At 48.2% G+C, this 13289-nt stretch overlaps 1 protein-coding gene across 3 annotated transcripts in view; it reads right to left on the reverse strand.

Annotated features, from left to right (window-relative positions):
- Positions 1 to 13289, reverse strand: part of MYH11 (myosin heavy chain 11) — a 127119-nt gene that overhangs the window by 73037 nt on the left and 40793 nt on the right. For all 3 annotated transcript variants that reach the window (XM_032604060.1, XM_032604059.1, XM_032604062.1), the window contains one exon: positions 4249 to 4276. In XM_032604060.1, coding sequence (XP_032459951.1) covers positions 4249 to 4276 — 28 coding nt within the window. The remainder of the gene's footprint in view (positions 1 to 4248; positions 4277 to 13289) is intronic.

Raw genomic sequence — 13289 nt, forward strand, 5'->3', positions numbered from 1 at the left:
CCCAGTTCCCCAGACACTAGGGCATCAGTGCTTATCCCCAAGCGGCACTCTGGCCTCCTTGAATGATCAGAAGGATCTGCTCTAACCTCTTGTCCATACGCTCGCCCCAGTCTGCAAGGCCCTGCATGACCGTGTCCCCGACCACATCCTCCTACCCTCCTCCTTCCTCCCTGCGCCCCACCCACTCAGACCGTCTCCGACCCTCAAAACACAAGTGGTTCCCACCTTAGGACCTTTGCCCTCGCTGTTCCCCACCCGAAACTCCTCCCCCAAATCCTCCTCGGGGCTTGCTTCCTCTCATCACTCCGGTCTCAGCTCATACCCCGAGTGGTTGAGCCAGGGCGGACAGGCTGCAGCTCTTTTTCTCCAGATAGATGCGCTAAATACGAAAGATGCCAGCCATTCCCCACTCCCTGAGGCTACAGTCCGCGGTGGGGCAGGGGACGGTGGGGCTGCGGCTGGCTCATCAGCGAAGGCCAGCGAATGAGGGTTGGGCCCTCCAATGGCCTCAAGAAATTTAGGTCCAGGTCTCACTATCGACAAAAACTCGCTGTGCGCCTCTGGGCAAATCTCATGACCTCTCTGATTTCCTCCTCTATAAAAATGAGGTAACTGGACTTGAGCAGTGGGTTCTCTGCTCTGCCAGGACACACATGTTAGTCATGACATATGAATATCTAGCTTACAGGGCTTGCTTGGTTCTTAGATATATACATAGTAGTCATATATATGAGTATGTGTGTCTGTATATATAGATATACATATACATATTCATATACATACATATATATATGTAACCCTCACAACAACCCTATTAAGTACCATTAAGTACCATTATCATCATTCCCACTTCCCCACTTTATAGTGAGAACACGGAGCCATGGAGAGGTTAAATTTTTACCTGAAGCTACAAGCTAGTGAGAGGCAGAGCTAGGATCGAAACCCGGCTGGTCTGGCTTGTAACCCCCACTCTAAGGAGGCTTTCAATGACATAACTCAGTGGACAGTCCCTTCCATGGATGAACCTAGATTCTAATGAGACCTGCAGAGAAGTGGAGTCACATTTGATATGGAGGCTGGGGACCAACAGCCTGTAAGTCAACACAATCAATCACAGAAAGGTAAAATTGAAAAATCCCTTAAAACATCCTCAAACCTATGCATCTGTGACTTGGTATGCAACGCCCCTCTAAAGCAGCCTCTGTGTATAAATGCCAACTAGATTCTGAGTGTGCAATACGGACAATGCAGGGGAGAGAATGGGCTTGGCAAGGCGAGATGCTCACACCGTCAGGGCCACAGGGGAATGAGACCAGTGGAAGGACTGGCAGAGTCCCATGTCTATTCTCACCCTCACTCTGGAACACATCCATTGGGTGGATGGTGGTGACCTCACCTGCACTAGATCCCCCAGTGCTAGTTTTCCTCCCGAAGCGCGTGGTTGGTTTCTCTAAGCTACGTGCACAGTATGAGATCCCAGTGCCAACAGCCATGACCACCCCTGACACATACAACTCACGCTGGCCATAACCAGCCTGTCTGTGTGCTATTGACCCAATTCTCCACCATAATTATCACCCTGCTGCCGCCCCACCCCCTCAAAGCAATATTTGGAATACAAGTGAATGAAAGGGAGATATTATTACAGAGACCAACTTGAATCCACTTTCATATTAAATAATATGAATCATTCCTGATTTTGATGCTCTATGAAAATTTCCTGCAACCCTTGTAACTGACCAGGTGTGTGTGTGGGGGGGCAGGAAGTGCAGTCTCAGTTATCTCTGAGGACCCTTCCTGGCCCAAAGTTCTGGGACAGAGGTTGTAAACAGGTGGCCCATTGGCAAAGCCAGCCCACAAATGGACTATATTTGGCTGGAGCTCTGTGTATATGTGTTCATGTAAATTAGGTGCCAATGTTTAAAAATTTGATATTTCACATAAAAACCTAGATTTCCAGCTTCTACTGAAATGTAGGAAAGTCTGGCAACGTTGGACCTGCATTCTCCCCTGGCAACAGTAGACAGAAGATGGGTAGCAGCTCCCCCCCTCAGATGGGCCATTTTCTCCAGTTCACCACACTCCCCACCATTCCCTACTGTCCTACACCCAGGACTTTTCACACATTAACAGTACTTGGTCGACTTTGACTGGCCTTTGAGTTTGCAACCACAGTCCTAAATGTCCTGTAATACCTCTTTTCAGACAGAGGGCTTTTGTTGGGAGACACACTCCGGCCAAACTGATCTCTCAGTTTCTCCAATAGAACATGCTCTATCTGACCTCAGGGTCTTTGCATATGCTGTAAACTATTCCTCTCTTTTCTTCATCATCTCTGCATCACTTCTTTGGGAAACCTTTAGTGTTCTCCCCAGTTAGAACTTCTCTGATTTACACATTCTCCTAGTTCCTTACATGTCTCATTCTTCATAATTTTCAGTTTTTAATTACACATTTCTTTAAGTGATTTTTAAAATGTGTATGTATTTTTTTTTTACTTCCTGAAAAGGTAGTACCTTCACAGGATCAAATAGTAAATTCAAGCAGTACCAAAGGGAAGTGTGTAATTATTGTTTTAGTGGCTGTCTTCCCTCTTGAGAAGAGGGTTCGTTTATTTTTGGTTCATTCCTATACGCAAAGTACTCACCAGTGGGACAGACCCATTCAATCTGTTGAATAGTGAGTGAGACAGGAGTGGGTGTAGAGGTGAAGAAGGAAGGAGGGTGTATTAGTTTCCCATTGCTGCTGTAACAGATTATACAAACGTAGTGACTTAAAACAACACAAACTGATTATATTACAGTTCTGGAGGGCAGAAGTCTGACATGGATTGTACTGGGCTAAAACCAAGATGTCAGCAGGGTTGTGTTTCTTTCTGGGACCACTAGGGGAGAGCCCGTTTCCTTGCCTTTTCCAGCTTCTAGAAGCTGTTCTCATCCTGGGCTTCCTCCATCTTCAAAGCCAGCAGTGGTGTGTGAAGTCCTTCTCACACTGCATCTCCCTCTGACTCCTCCCCTGCCTCCCTCTTCTACTTGTAAGGACCTTGTGATTATATTAGGCCCACCTGGATAATCTACGATCCCTTCCCTATTCTAAGGTCAGCTGATTAGCAACCGTAATGCCATGGCAACCTTCATTCCCCTTTGCCATGTCACCTGACACATTCACAGGTTCTGGTGATTAGGAGATGGAGACCTTGGCGGCACCATCACAGGCACTTGTATTGCACTTTGCTTTATTGCAATTTGCAGATATTGTGTTTTTTTTACAAATTAAAGATTTGTGGCAACACTGTGTCAAGCATTTTTCCAACAGCATTTGTTCACTTCATGTCTCTGCGTCATGTTTTAGTAATTCTCGTAATATTTCAAATGTTTTCATTATTATTTGTCATGGTGATCTGTGATCAGTGATCTCTGATGTCACTACTGCAAAAAGATTGCAACTCCTGAAGGCTCAGATGATAGTTAAGATTTTTTAGCAATGGGTATGTTTTAATTAAGGTGTGTACAGTTGTTTATTTTGATATAATGCTATTGTACACTTCATAGACTACAGTATAGTGTAAACATAACTTTTATAGTACTAGGAAACCAAAAAATCTGCCTGACTCGCTTTACTGTGATATTCACTTCATTGCAGTGGTCTGAACTAAGTCCACAAATTCTCCAAGGGATACCTGTATTCTGCCCACCACAGGGGAGATTTTCCTGAACACTGAAAACCCTCTGAATGATTCTAAATTGAGTTAGTATCTTCTACCTATGTATCCAAGTCTTCAAGGAAATCATGACACCAGCCACCAAATATGACACAATACGGTTACTAATTGTGAAATTTGAGGGTGATTGTTTAACACATTGTTTAACACAAGCCAAGACTTCCTCACCAACAGAAATGGCATCTACCTTCACAGAGCGGTTATGGAATTAGAAGCAATTCTGTCTGTAAAATATTTAGTTCAGGACCCGGCACACAGTAAGTGCTCAATAAATGCTGGTTTTTAAAAGGGGGTGGTGCAGAACAAGATGGCATCAGGTATCACTGGCAGTTTAGGGGTGCCAGCCTCAGCATCAGAACATTTGTTCAACAAATGTTTAGTGAGCACCTATGCTGTGCCAGGGACAGGGCAGGGGCAGGGTGCATGGAACAGCAAACACATCAAAGAGCCCTGCTCTCATGGACCTTTTTCTTTAATAGGTTGGATCTTGACTCTAGAAAAACAAAAGAAAAAGCAGCTCCACTTACGTGCAGAGAATGGACTGGTCCTCTCGATCTGAGAAGAGAAAGAAAAAAAGAGCCATGAGTTAGAATTTGCTCTGAGCTGAGGGTCTGGATATGGTGCTTCCCAGGCCTCCCATTTAAGCTCCTACATGCTGGCACCCCTGGGGGTGACAAGAGCCCAGCTGGGCTCATTGCCCAGGTCATAGGGGATAAGACCAAAGCCAAGAGGGCAGCAGGGCTCCTTTAGATACTTTTCCTGACCTCCTAAAGCCCTGGAGGCAGCCCCAGAAAGATACCGGAGACTGACGCGTTCAGGAGGCAGTGAGAATCCCTGCCCCACTAGCTCTGGAGGGTCCCAGGAGACCCACTCTGCCCAGATTAGGTCACAGACAAAACACCGACTTTGGATCCAGACAGACTGGCATTCCAACTTGGCCACTTCCCACCTCTATGGCTTTGGGCAAATATTCTTAACCTCTCCATGGTTCCGTTTTTTTATCTGGAATATGGGGTAGTGGACATTTTTGGTTCGAAAATCCAGTATCCATTTCCTCTTCTTCTGAGAAGAGCATCCTATGGTCCTTAAGGATCCATGTTCGCTGCCCACCCCACCCCACCACCCCACCATCATGTACAGTCTTGGTGGGACTGACCCACAAGCTACCCCAGCCAAGAGGCAACAATGTTTCCTAGGCTATGTCAATCAGAATCTCTGAGCTCAAACTCTGAGCTGGATCAAGGATGGAGAAGGACAACGGAGGCCCTGAGGGGGCCTCACTTCCTGCCCCCAGAGCCCAAACAGCCCCATTTTCTAACATTTTCTGAGGCTGGCTCCCCACTCTTCCCACCCCACCTGTGAGCTCCCCAATACGCCTCCAGAAATTCCTTTTCTAGATAAGGTCTCTGTTGCTTACCACCAGAGAACCCTGGTGGGTGCACAGGGCATGGTGAGGTTAAACGTGATTAAGCAGACATTACTGATCACCTTCTGCTCTTAAAGTGGCCTTAGGGGGTGGAGTCAAGATCCCCTATGAGGGACACGGGGAAGGTTACACACCTTAGTCATCAGCCAGTTAACCATAACCGAGAAAGCAGAGCATCACATCCTCTGCTGGGCAATGGTGAAGCGACAGGCATTTCTTAACTCCATTCCCTGCTCCATTCCCACCATCGCAACCCTCAGCCTCTTATGATCAAAGATCTCCCGGGATCTTGTGACATCCCCCTCCAAACCCCTTCTCAGAGTAATCTTTCTGACACGCTGAACTGCCTGATCGTTCTGCTTCTTAACCCTCTTCCACTTTGGAAGTTTCTTAAAATGTTAAACATAAATTCATCATATGACCCAGCTATTCCACTCCTAGGAATCTACCCAAGAGAACAGAAACATGTGTCTCTACAAGACTTGCACACAAATGTTCACAGCAGCGTTATCATAATAGCTAAAAAGTAGAAACGACCCAAATGTCATAAAATGTGGTCAATCTATACAATGGAACATTATTCGGTCATAAAAACAATGAAGTACTGATACAGGCTACAACATGGATGACCCTCAAAAACATGATGCTAAGGAAAAGTCAGACACACAAGGCTACATATTGTGTGATTCCAGTTATAAGAAATGTGCAGAACAGGTAAATGCATAAAAGAGAGAAGGTGGATTAGTGGTTGCCAGGGGCTGGGGTGGGGTGACTGCAAACAGGCATGAAGGATCATTTTGGGGTTTGTCAGCTGGATTGCGGTGATGCTGACACAACTCAATTTATTGAAAATCACTGAATTTTACACTTATCTTGGGAGGATTTTTGGTATGCAAGTTTTATCTTAATAAAGCAGTTTTTAAAAGCTGTCCACGGCCCCAGTGTCCTCAGATGAGGCCCAGAAGGGGCATCCGAGGCCTCCCGTGAATGGCCCTGACTGCCTCCCCAGCCTTGGCACTTCTATGTCCGTCACTCTTAATTCCCCAGCAACCCCACCCAGATCAACCCCCAAACGCACTCTGTGCCTTTGTTCAGGCTATTCCTGCTGCCTAGCAGCCCTTTCTCTTCTCCTTTCCTGGCCATTTCCCTCAGTCTCAAAGATGACACCTCTTGTAAGAAGCCTTCCACACAGTGATGGAGCCAGGGGGAGGCTTGGCTGTAAATCTCCGTCAACGCTCCTAAGCTATCACAAATAGTCAACCTTGTTAGAGAGAAGAAGCCCTAAGAAAAGCCCCCAGCCTCCATCAAATAACCTGACTACTGCCTCTAAGACCCTCCCAGACGGAAATCCTGGAGCCATCGCTGGCTCCTGCCCATCCCCGAGACAGATGTCTCCACTGCCACAGCCCCTGTGCTGCCCGAGCGCCCTGTCCCAGGCTGGTTTTTTTTCTCTTTGTTTGTGTCTCTGCCCCCACAGAACCATGAACCGCTCATAGGCAGAAGTATCCAGTTCTGGACCCCGCTTCCCTCAGTTTCTGGATCCCCAGCCCCTGAACCCTAAGTCCCTGACACAGAGAAGGTGTAGCTTGGTGAGCACTGAAAAAAGCCAACCCCAAACCTGGAAGACATGAGTTTCTTGATGGGGAAGTTCAATATACACACAAGAAACTGAGTCACTCATTCATTCATTCAACAAATGCTTTTAGGGCATCTACCAGGTATTCTTCCCCATGCTAGACCCTGAAAATACTACATAATAGTATCTACTACTTAGCACCTTCTCTGTGTCATGCATTATTTCAATCATTTGCCTGTATTAACTCATTCAACCCCCGTACATCCTATGAGACAGACCAATTTTATCCCCATTTCACAGATTAATAAACTGAGGCACAGAGAAATTTTAAAACTTGCCCACAGTTACACAGCTAGTAAGTGGATGAGGCAGGATTTGAACCCAACACCTACTACTTATTGAACACCTATTATGGGCCAGATACACTTTTCTGGCACTCTCCCTGTGTGGTCTTTGACCCTGACCCTTTTAAGTTTAAGGAAACTGAGGTCAGGTAACCCAAAGTCACACAGCCACTTCAGGGACCAACCTGGGGGTTGAAGCATCATGCATCAGAGTCTGGGCACTTTCTGCTGTTCCAAATACAGGACAGGGCACAGGAAATGGAACGGAGATCCCTAGCGGCCAAGGCTCCTGCTGGATTAGGGAAGGCATTGGGAGACAAGGCAGCTTGGAGAGACCAGCAGGGACCAGTCAAGGGAAGGAGTGAGGCCTCTTTCCCAGGCCAGAGAAGCAGCCTTACCACCTAAGGTCTAAGGTGACAAGAAGGAAACCAGGGCATGAAGTGGCCTCGGGGATGGAAGGATCTGCTTCCCATGAATCAGGGTAGATCCATCCCATCACCGCTGCCACGCCTGGTCTGAGAACCATCGCTTCAGGCCCAGATCCTCCCCTCCCATCTCCCTGCTTCTGCCCACGCCCCTGCCGTTCTCACAGGGCAGCGGGAGGGGCCTTCTTTTTTCTCTTATAAACTTTTAAAATTTTGGTAAAACATACATAAAATGTACCATTGAGACCATTTTAAAGTGTCCAGTTCAGCAGCATGAAGCATGTTCACATTGTTGTGCGAGCATCACCACCATCCATCTTTTTCATTTTCCCAAAAACTCCATACCCATTAAATAATAACTCCTCAGTCCCTCCTCCCTCCAGCCCCGGGCAGCCACCATTCTACTTTCTGTCTTTACGATTTTTGACTACTCTAAGTAGTCTCATGTAAGTGGAATCGCACAGAATTTGTCTTTCTGTGTTTGGCTTATTTCATTTAGCATAGTTTCCTCAAGGTTCATCCATGTTGCAGCATATGTCAAAATGTCCATTGTGTGGATACACCCCATTTTGTTTATCTATTCATCTGTTGATGGACACCTGGGTTGCTTCCATCTCTTGGCTACTGTGAATAGTGTTGCTATGACCATGGGTGTACAAATATCTGTTGGTGTCCCTGCTTTCAAGTCTTTGGGGTATATGCTCAGAAGCAGAATTGCTGGATTATGTGCCAATTCTGTTGAACTTTTCAAGGAGTCACCATACTGTTTTCCGTAGTGGTTGTACCAGTTTACTTTCCCACCAGCAATGCACCAACATTCCAGTTTCTTCACACCCACATCAACACTTAACTACTGTCTGATTTTTGATAACAGCCATCCTGACAGGTGTGAGGTGCTATTGCATTATAGTAGAAAAATCTTCTTAAAAGAGTCAGATCAGGGGCTTCCCTGGTGGTGCAGTGGTTGAGAGTCCGCCTGCCGATGCAGGGGACATGGGTTCGTGCCCTGGTCTGGGAAGATCCCACATGCCGCGGAGCGGCTGGGCCCGTGAGCCGTGGCCGCTGAGCCTGCGCGTCCGGAGCCTGTGCTCTGCAACGGGAGAGGCCACAACAGTGAGAGGCCCGTGTACCGCAAAAAAAAAAAAAAAAAAAAAAGAGTCAGATCAGCCACGGCCTGGTCAAAACCAGCTGGCTAGTCCCAGTGGTCCCCAGTCTCCCCACCATGGCCTACGACGTCTGGCCTGATGTGTCCCCACTCAGCTGCCTCACTGGCACCTTTCTCTCCTTACCCCTGCTCAGCTCCTAAACAGCCGCTTGCTCCTCACAGAGAACACACTCTTCCCTTCCAGGGCCTTTGCCTGGAACACTCTCTCCCCAGTTTTTGCCATGGGTGATGCCTTCCCATCATCTTGAGGGCTTCCACTCTCCCAGAGGCCTTTTCTAAGTCTCTGTCCACAGGGATGCAGGCAGTTGTCTCAGGGCACTCAGGCAATTAACCTGTTTATTTCCTTCACACCACTTAGAGCCATCTACAATGACCTCTTGTGTTTGTCTATCTCCCTGTGCTGAAAAGCAAGCTTTACTGGGGAAGAGGGGGGCTTGTCTGTTTTGTTTAACACTGTATCTCAAGTACCTGGCATATAGCAGGTGCTCAATTATATTTGTTAGATGGATGGATGGGAGGATGGATGGATGGATGGATGGATGGATGGAAGGAAGGATGGGAGGATGGATGGGACTGGAATAGCCTATGCCTATGCATCACTGGGGACCAGAGAGGATAGTCATGACCATATCTGGGAGAGGGAGGCAGATTTACATCACATAAAGAAGATCTGGGCCACTCCAGGGTCAGATGAATGAGATGACTGTGCAAGCTCCGTGGACCCTATGCCCGTCTCCAAACAACCTTCCCTCTATCCCCTCAGATAACAGATGGACGTTCTGGTGGCCTGGCTGAGCCCAATCCTCAGGACAAAATGCAGAAGAGCCAAAAGGCTATTTCATTCCTCTTTCTCACTCTCATTTTTTCCACCTTGAGCTGGTAGCAAGGGCCACAGCTGCCCGCAGGGGCCACGTTCAGGGGGTCTGGGGAGGCTCCCCTCAGGCAAGTCTGACCTCTGAGCCAAGGGCCAGGGGCAGCCCTCGCAGGGAGAAGGGCCACAGGAAAGAGGCAGCCCCTCCTTTGGCATCAGGACGCTCCATCACCACGAAGTCCCGTCTTCCGGTCCAGCTGTGCTGATTCCGATCAGGCCTACATCCCTGCCTCCTGCTACGACTCATGGGCTGCTCCACAAACCTCAAGAAAGCCACATCGGAAACTCCCACACGTGTGCCCAAGGACAGACGTTTAAGTTGGTCACTGCAAGAATATCAGCAAAAGCAAAGGACTGGAAAGAAACCATTCAACCAGTCTATCAACTGCAGACTAGCAAAATACATTTTGGTATTTAAAATCTGGTAGGGCATGGGCGGGGGGGATAAACTGGGTGACTGGGATTAACATATACACACTACTATATATAAAATAGATAATCAACAAGGACCTACTGTACAGCACAGGGACCTCTATTCAATACTCTGTAATAACCTAAATGGGAAAAGAATCTGAAAACGAATGGATATATGCATATGTATAACTGAATCACTTTGCTGTACACCTGAAACTAACACAACTTTGTAAATCAACTATATTCCAATATAAACTAAAAATTAACTTAGAGAAAAATCTGGGGACTTCCCTGGTGGCGTAGTGGTTAAGAATCTGCCTGCCAATGCAGGGGACACAGGTTGGAGCCCTGGTCCAGGAAGATCCCACATGCCACGGAGCAACGAAGCCCATGCGCCACAGCTACTGAACCTGCGCTCTACAGCCCGCATGCCACAACTACTGAAGCCTGCATGCCTAGAGCCCGTGCTCCACAACAAGAGAAGCCACCGCAATGAAAAGCCGGCACACTGCAACGAAGAGTAGCCCCCGCTCGCTGCAACTAGAGAAAGCCCGTGCGCAGCAACGGAGACCCAACACAGCCAAAAATAAAGAAAGAAATAGAAGACATTAAAAAAAAAAATCTGGTAGGGCCACACAGCAGCACATTGGGCAGCCACTGAAAAGAACCAGTCAGATCGTCATGGACTGACGCAGACCAATCTCCAAGACATAGTAAGCTAAAAAATAAAAGGCTAGGTGACATAGCATTACACCTTTTATGCTTTAAAAAGAGGGATATACGTTCACACACACACATATACATACCTAAGGTGTACACACATACACACACACACACATCTTCAAATACTTGTGTATGTTGGATATATCGTGAAGCTACTTGACACCCCAACGATGGTTGTCCCTGAGAAGAGGGTCTGAGGGACTGAGAACCAGCACAGGAGGGAGACTTTCCTTCAACTCCATCTCCTTCTGTCCCGCACGTGTTTATGCTATGAGTATGTATGACGGTACCCGCATCTCACCAAAAATGGGTAATGTAAAAATAGTCTTTATTGCTCTCAAGCCCATTATGACCATGAAACTTAGGAAAGAGAGGAAAGAAACAGCTGCCTGCCTGCAGCGTCCCCAGCAGCGCCCACCTCCAGAGTATGCACTGTGCCGCGGGGCCCCCTGAGCTCGTTCTGTGCAAGGTGACCCGTTCCACCCTCACAGCAGCCCCTGAGCTGGGCACTGGCACCACGGCCACTTTACAAATGAGGGCAGTACAGTGGAGTGAGGCGACTTGCCCGAGGTCACTGCAGTGGGCTGACCTGTGGCCCCCAAAGAAATGTCCACTCGGAAACTCAGAAGGTGACCTTATCTAGAAGAGGGGTCTTACAGATGTAATTAATTAAGGATGTCCAGATGAGATCATCTTGGATTTAGGATGGGACCTAAATCAATGACCAGTGTCCTTATTTGTAAGAGAAAGGAGAGGGGAATTAGAGGCAGAGGGAGAAGCCACGTGAAGGAGGAGGCAGGTTGGAGGAATGCAGCTACAAGCTGAGGATGCCGAGGACCTGGCAGCCGCCTGAAGCCAGAAGAGGAGAAGGGTCTGGACTGGATTCTCCCTCAGGGCCTCTGGAAGGAACCAACCCTGATGACACCTTGATTTCAGACCTCTGGCATCCCGAACTATGAGAGAACAAACTCCTGTTGTTTTAAGCCACCAAGTTTGGAGCCATTTGTACGGCAGCCCTAGATAATGAACACAGTCACACAGCTAGGAAGTGGCAGGCGGGGACTCAAACTGAGGTGTATGATCCCAGAGGCCTTGCTTCCAGGCCACGGCTTTGTTCTGTCTTCCTCAGATAACCCACAACCATGCGCTGGTGGCATTTCCTTCCAAGATAAAAACAGTAAAACTTTCATCTCCCCAGTACACTCTGGAGAGAGACAGAGGTCAGCATCACAAGAAATCTGTGGAGGGAGGTACCCTGTGCTGGTACGACCCCCAGCTCCTTGGACTGGAATCGAGGGAATATGGATGCCTGTGCCTCCAACTTCCACCTGGAGGGAGAAGTCTGCTGAGGACCAGAGCAAACTAGGAAACCAGTTCAAAACGGATTCAGGAAGGGGCAGAAAGGCAAGACATGGAGGAGCCAGCACCCTGTGATCAGCACCCAAGCAGAGAGAGGACCCGCTGGGGCTGGCCCAGAGCCTGCACTATTTTTTTTTTTTTTTTTTTTTTTTGCGGTACACGGGCCTCTCACTGTTGTGGCCTCTCCCGTTGTGGAGCACAGGCTCCGGACGCGCAGGCTCAGCGGCCATGGCTCACGGGCCCAGCCGCTCCACGGCATGTGGGATCTTCCCGGACCAGGGCACGAACCCGCGTCCCCTGCATCGGCAGGCGGACTCTCAACCACTGCGCCACCAGGGAAGCCCGAGCGTGCACTATTTTAAGGAGTGATTTTGAGATGGACAGACAGACGGGCTATCTCCATCTATCTGCTACAGGGAGACAGGCAGTCTTTCCCAGCAGCCTTGGGAAACCTACATCCAGAGGACGAGAGATTTATAGGGTCAGATGCCTGTCCTGAGGCCTCTCCTCCCAGGTCCCCAGGAAAGGGAGCAGGCTCCAGGGAAAGGCTGGGCAGCTGCTGGGGCGGATCCATGCTGGGCGCTGCCAGGAGACCTCCGGCCTGGGACATTCCCATCGGAAACACACCAGCTCCAAGCGTGGGAAGCTAACTGTGCCCTGGTTGGTTATGGGCAGGAGGGCTCAGCGTGGGTGCTGCTTGCTGACCCATGCGGAGCCCAGGAGACCAACTTCCCCGGGCTTCCTAGCTGATTCCTTCCCTGAGCTTGAGATCGTGTCTGACACGAGAGAGCAGAGTTCTCTCAATGTGCAAAGCAGTTTCCCCCCCAAGCTTTGCACACACTGTTTCTTCTGCCCGGAGCACCATCTTCATCACTTTTCTACCCGCCTAATCCATTCTCTTTTTCTCTTTTTTTTCCCTTTTAGGTGAAATTCACACCACATAAATTTAACCATGGAAAAGTGAACAATTCAGTGGCATGTAGTACGTTCACAATGTCATGCAATTCACACTTCTGTCTAGTTCCAAAACATTTCTATCAGTCCCAAATAAAACCTCATATCCCTTAAACAGTCACTCTCCATCCCCCACTCCCCATAACCCCTGGCAACCACCAATCCGCTGTCTGCCTCTATGGATTTGCTTATTGTGGACATTTCACACAAATACAATTGTATAATATGTGACCTTTTGTGTCTGGCTTCTCTCACTTAGCATGATGTTTTTGAGGTTCACCCCCGTTGTAACATGTATCAGAACTTCATTC

The sequence above is a fragment of the Phocoena sinus genome, chromosome 15, assembly GCF_008692025.1.
Source record: "Phocoena sinus isolate mPhoSin1 chromosome 15, mPhoSin1.pri, whole genome shotgun sequence".
In the NCBI taxonomy this organism is placed as follows: domain Eukaryota; kingdom Metazoa; phylum Chordata; class Mammalia; order Artiodactyla; family Phocoenidae; genus Phocoena; species Phocoena sinus.